Source organism: Camelus bactrianus, chromosome 12 (genome assembly GCF_048773025.1).
Source record: "Camelus bactrianus isolate YW-2024 breed Bactrian camel chromosome 12, ASM4877302v1, whole genome shotgun sequence".
Taxonomy (NCBI): domain Eukaryota; kingdom Metazoa; phylum Chordata; class Mammalia; order Artiodactyla; family Camelidae; genus Camelus; species Camelus bactrianus.
In genome coordinates this window covers 55,990,861-55,996,860 of record NC_133550.1, presented here as the reverse complement: position 1 = coordinate 55,996,860, position 6,000 = coordinate 55,990,861, and the positions used below count along the sequence as shown (strand labels likewise).

Sequence of the window (6,000 nt, the reverse complement as noted above, 5' to 3'; positions counted from 1 at the left end):
GGCTGTCTAGATACTCCAGGCCCTTCTGCTCTTTAGCTCCTGGTCCATCTTAGATACAGGTGAACTTTGCAAAGCTTCTTACCTTCTTGGACTTTGTTGAGGAAGGGAGAAATCTCTTTACTTTGATCTTAGATTCCTCAAAACTATTTAGTTTTAGTTTTGAGGGGTTTTTTTGGGGGTAATTAGTTTATTTATTTATTTTTTAAATGGAAGTGCTGGGTGGGGGAGGGTAGAGCTCAAGTGGTAGAGCACATGCTAGGCATGCACAAGGTCCTGGGTTCAATCCCCAGTGCCTCCATTTAAAAAATAATTAAATAAGTAGATCCAATTAACTTACCCCCTACAAAAAAAGAAAAAAAAAACCTAAATGGAGGTACTGGGAGCTATACTCTCCCCTGCCCCCAAAACTATCTAAAATGCTATCATTATGAATATATTGGGCTGCAAATAATAGATAACCATATTACAGTGGATGATATAAATTTGGTACTTACCTTCTCCAATAAGAAGTCTAGAGATAGGCAATTCAGGATTAGGATATTTGCTCAAGACTACTTCTAACTTACTGCTCTGGGTTTTTTGTGCATGATTTTGACCCTCATAGTTGCAACATAACTATTGTTAACTCAAAGACTATGAATTCAAGTGTTCCTCTATTTATCTCTATAGTAGAGGAAGGCAAGGCAGAAAGGGCTAGAATGTTTGAGAAACATATGGTCGGTTTCTGCTACCGGAATACTCACCAGTTTCTAACTGACTCCTTTGCCTTCCCTCTAATTGTCCCTGGCTAGTACTTGTTAGTCAAGCAGTGCCTCTGATTGTTGATACGTACATTTTTTTTTTTAAAGTTTAAAATACTAGTGGCCTGGGTTGCTGAAAATCTAAATCTAAAAATTAAAATCTTTGTTGTACTATGTTCTGCCGTCCCTGTCTTTCCTTGGCACATAGGATGCCTTCCGGCTCATGGAAATACTAGGGGGAAATTCCCATAGGCTAAAATATCAAAATATGATCTTACCTCAATTCATGCAACAAATGTTTACTGAGTGACCATTACATGCCAGATACAGTGCTCGGCCCTGCAGACTGGTGGCTGTGCCAGTCATCAAGGTGTCTGTTCTCACAGAGCTTATAAACATGGAAACAAATAAATGCTAGGAGTATGATAAAAGTATTGAAACCAAGCAGGATCCTGTGGGACACTCCTGGGTACAAATCCTTTCTGTGTCCTCCATTTCTTGTTTGCCGGAAAAAAGGCTTCAGCCTCCTAGACCTTCCCTGAGTTCCAAAGAGCAGAGAAGTGGGGGAATACAGAAACAGAGGAGGAGCAGTCAAGAAACAATAGTGCAGGATGGGACAGGGTCCCGGTTCCTCCTGAAGGAATATACATAACAATATCCTTGAGTTCTTCTGCAGGAACTGAGGCCCCTACACAGGTGGAGGATGGCAACTTCAGGCTACACAGGAGGATTCCTGGAGTACCACAGTGTCACCTCACTACCAACCAATCAGAAGAAAGTCACACACCCTGCAGCCCTCACCCCAAATTTTACCTGTAAAATACCCACCCCCCCCCCAATCATCAAGGAGTTCAGGGTTTTCTGAGCACAAGCCACCCATTCTCCTTGCTTGGTCCTGCAATAAACATTTCTCTGCTCCAGACAAGAGCCTGGAGACAGGTAAGGACTAGCCTCTAAGAGGATCAGAATGGAAGCAGGTAAGACTGGAGCATAGTAGGAGAAGAGGATGGGATGATGAGAAGGTGGAAAGTCAGACAACATCCTGATCATGTGGGGACTTTATAGGTCATGGTAAGGAATTTGAGTTTGTTTGTTTATTTCTGAAACAACTCTTGCAACTGTTTGAAGAATAGATTGCAGTGGGTAATAGGGCAAACGTAGTCAGAGAGACATGTTAGAAGGCTATTGTAGTAGCCTAAGAAAAAGTTGATTGTGGGTTGGACTAGGGTGGTAGAGATGGAGAACTGATGGATTCAAGATCTATTTCAGAGGTACAGTTGACTGGACATGATAGTGGACTGGACGTGAAGAGTAAGAGAAAACAAAAGGATATCAGCTAGGTCTTAGCTTTAGCAAATAGAAGTATAATAGAACCACTTACTTACCAAGGTTTTGCACCCTACCATGCCTCAGCCCTCACCAATCGGGATTCTGTCTTGAGTTACCTGCTCACTGAGGAGTATTCACTTTTTTTGCAGCTCCCATCTATGAAGGAACTGGCGTTCCAGTTTTTTCTGGCATCCTCTATCAAGTTTATACAGACCAGTCATAGTTGACTCCAAGACTGATGTAAGTTCTTAAGAGCACAGAATCTATCCCAGAATTAGCCTGAATTTCTTTCAATGCTTAAGCTAACATAGGACACGTGTTTAGTCCCAGTATACTTACATGTTAGTTTCCTATGGCTTCTGCAGCAAATTATCACAAACTTAATGGCTTAAAAAACAGACATCTATTCTCTTCCAGTTCTGGAGTTCAGGAGTCCAACATCAGTTTCAGTAGGTTGTGATGAATGTGTTGGCAGGTCTGTGCTCCTTCCAGAGACTCTAGGGGAACATCTATTCCTTGTCTCTTTCAGCATCTGATGGCTGTCAGCATTCCTTGGCTGGTGGATGCATCACTCCAATCTCTGTCTCTACTGTTACATTGCCTTCTCTTTTGTGTGTGTAGCATCTCTTTCTGATTCCCTCCAATAGGGATATTTGTGATTGTATTTAGGGCCCAATCAGATAATACAAGAGAATCTCTCCATCACAAGATTCTTAATGTAATCTCACCAGAAGACATCAATTATCCAAATAAGGCAACATTTACTGGTGCCCAGGTATTTGGAACTGATTTCTCTGGGGAGTCATTATCAATTTGCCACAAATTCACATCGACAGTTACCCACTCTGTGCTCAAAATTATGCCAAACTGATTTATTACAATCTGTGAACATTTGTAACACAGTCCTTAAATCCCAATGTAAGCTAAACCTGGAAAATTATTTTAACTTTAAATGTATTCCATTTTACAATAAAAATTTTTCAATTGTTTTGATTCAGTGATAAATACAAAGTATTGCGTGTAGGTTCTAAGATGATCAGTGATTGAAAGGATTGGCTATATTGAAAAGAGAAAAGAAAAGAAGGCTTAAAGGAAGATCTTATAATTTTCTTCAAATGTATAAAGAGTTTTACAGAGAATAGAGATTGGATACATGCCTGGTAGGTTAAATGAGGAACAATTAATTGCAGGCAGAGAGAGGCAACTTTCAATCCAATATGAAGAAGACTTCAGAATGGACAATGGAAGCGACCCCTTCAAAATGAAGTCTCCTCCTAGTTCTGGAAGAATTCATGAGTGTGCAAAGACCCTGAGAGGAAGAATGGAGAGAGAAGTAGAGGACACATCTTCAGATGGAATCATAAGGATATTCTGTGAAAACATAAGCTCTCTTCAATAACTGATTCTAAATAAATTGAAGTAATATTATCCTTCTCTAATCCATTTTTCAAATTATAGCTAGAGTGATCTTTTAAAAGTCAAATCTGATTACATCAGCCCCCTTAATTAAAAACCTGCATTTGCTGAAAGATCCTGTCAGTATTGATTCCTGGCTTCCCTGTCAATCTCATCTGAAGCTCTCTGCATTCTTACCACACTTGTTTCTCATCTTTAGATGCTCCTTCCTACTTCAAGGCTGTGGGACATGCTATTCTCTCTGCTTGCAAAGCTCTCCTCCCTTCTTGTCTAGGTTACTCCTATCCATTGGTAACATTTTCCCAGAAGCCTTGGTATGCTAAACCAGTTGGGTCCCCATATACGTTGGCAAAATATGCTGAACTGCTTTATCAGGATGAAAGCATTCATTGTATAACAACTGTGTCTGTCTTCCCTGCTAACATGGAAGCTCTTGATGACAAAGACATTGCATCTCATCCAGCACAGTGCCTGGTATATGGTGGGTACATTCAAATATTTGTTGAATGAATGAATGGGCTATCCAGTTTAAGTGGAAAGGGAGTCTCATGAAAACGAATGTGTTTGCCTAATTGACATCACATTTCTAGTTGCAAACTTTTAGAAACACTAGTATGGTTTCTTGGAAGAGTGTATTTCATGAAAGAAGGGGGGAGGCAGATGAGGAAAAACAAGCAATCATCAAACAAGCCAGGTCTATCAAGGTGGAGTCAGTATGGAATGTCAAAAGCTTCATGGGGGAAAAAAAGCTTCATGGAAGACAGAAAAACTGGGAAACTAAGGAAAAATGGCTTAAGAAGTATTGTTCATTCATTCATTGCCAAATATTTGTAGAATACCTATTATGTGCCTGGCACTTCGAGTCAGAAACTCAAAGTTTGGGCAAGTCTCACGTAGTTCTTGTCCTTAACAAATCTACAGCCTAATTAAGGAAAGTTAATTACCTTACTTACTCAGCAAAGTAATTTCCATGAAGTGTGCTAAGCGCTGCTAGAGAAGGTTTATGAAATATCTAAGTTGGGTGGCGAAGAGACGGATGGAAGGACCGACCGGAGAAGGATGGGTGGTCAGGGAAGTCTTTGCAGTTTAAGCTGAGACCTGAAAGATGAGGAGGAGACCAGGTGGTCTGGGGAACTGAAAAGAGGTTCACTGGCTATGAATTGACATCTCACAGAGAAATACTGTCAACAAAATGAAGGGCACCTTGGCAGAACTGGGTTACAGCGAGCCCAGACGTGAGACGTCATTAGCCCTGTAAACATTCCCTTGGCAAGAACGATGACTTTCTACACTTCGACATTCCACCTGAGCTGGGTTTGCCTCCAATTATTCATGCCTTAATCCCGCAGGCTCCTGCCCACGGCAGAGTGGTGGGGAGCCGCAGACAGCCTAGCTGGGCAGACGGCCGGGAGGAATCCGCTCACTTCCAGCCCCGCCCCCCCTCCCCGCGGGGCCGAGGCCCCAGAAGCCCCGCCCCCGTCAGGGCACGTTCTCCGGGGCCGCGTCCCAGGGGCCGCCCCCGGCCGCGGCGGTCACGTGACCCGAAGTGTGACGTAGGAGGAAGGAGACGCCATTAGAGGGAGGCGGAGAGGGAGCGCTCTTTGCCTTTCCTCGGGTGCCTGACGTGGTGGCTGGGGCCCTTCATTCTCGGACTTGCCCTCGGCTCTCACAGGCCTCGCCCGGAGGCGGGAGCGGAGACGGCGCCCGGGGCGGGCGGCGCGGGTGCGGACGGGCCTGCGCCGGCCGCGGCTGTGAAGGCGCTGCCTCGGCGGCGGCGGCGGTGGTGGCGGCGGGGAGCTCGGCGCGGCGCTAGGGCTCGGGCGGCGGGGACGCGACGGGATGGCTGCGGCCGGCGGCGGGGCGGCGGCGGGCCGAGCCTACTCGTTCAAGGTGGTGCTGCTCGGGGAAGGCTGCGTGGGGAAGACGTCGCTGGTGCTGCGCTACTGCGAGAACAAATTCAACGACAAGCACATCACCACGCTGCAGGTGCGGGCCCCGGGGAGCGGGAGGTGGCGCCTCGGGGCCCCTACCCCTCCGGGGCTCCGAGGACTTTGCCTGTCGCCACGGTCCTCTAGGTCTGGGCTCTCGGATCCCAGGCCTGTCATCGCCGCCTTCGGATTGCCTTTCCGAATTCGCCCTGGGAACACGCGTTGTCGGGGCGGCCTGGAGACAGGAGAACAGGCTGTTGGGAGGGGAGTGGAAGGGCCCTGAAAAGTCCCTAGTGTGGCTGCGCGTGTCGTGGAATCCCCGTCGGTGGGCTAGGTTTTCCCCTTCTAGTCGCTTCCGCTTGGGCCCTAGGTGCCTTCACCCTACAGGCAGTCAACCGAGTGTCAGCCCTTTTTCTTTCTTTCGGAATTAGGAACTTAGCTGCGGATTTGATTTTGCGAATTAGGTGATTTGTAACTTCAGCGCTTACTGATGACTAAGTATTTATGCAAGTTCCATTTTACTCTGTCTTCGAGTAACGTGCTGATTGGCAAAACATTCACCTCCGGAGGGTTTTTAAAATGACCCC

At 45.8% G+C, this 6,000-nt stretch overlaps 1 protein-coding gene across 1 annotated transcript in view; it reads left to right on the top strand.

Annotated features, from left to right (window-relative positions):
- The first annotated feature begins 5,040 nt into the window (after nucleotides 1-5,040).
- Nucleotides 5,041-6,000, top strand: part of RAB21 (RAB21, member RAS oncogene family) — a 33,849-nt gene continuing 32,889 nt past the window's right edge. The window contains exon 1 of the mRNA XM_010958863.3: nucleotides 5,041-5,471. Coding sequence (XP_010957165.2) covers nucleotides 5,325-5,471 — 147 coding nt within the window. The 5' untranslated portion in view covers nucleotides 5,041-5,324. The remainder of the gene's footprint in view (nucleotides 5,472-6,000) is intronic.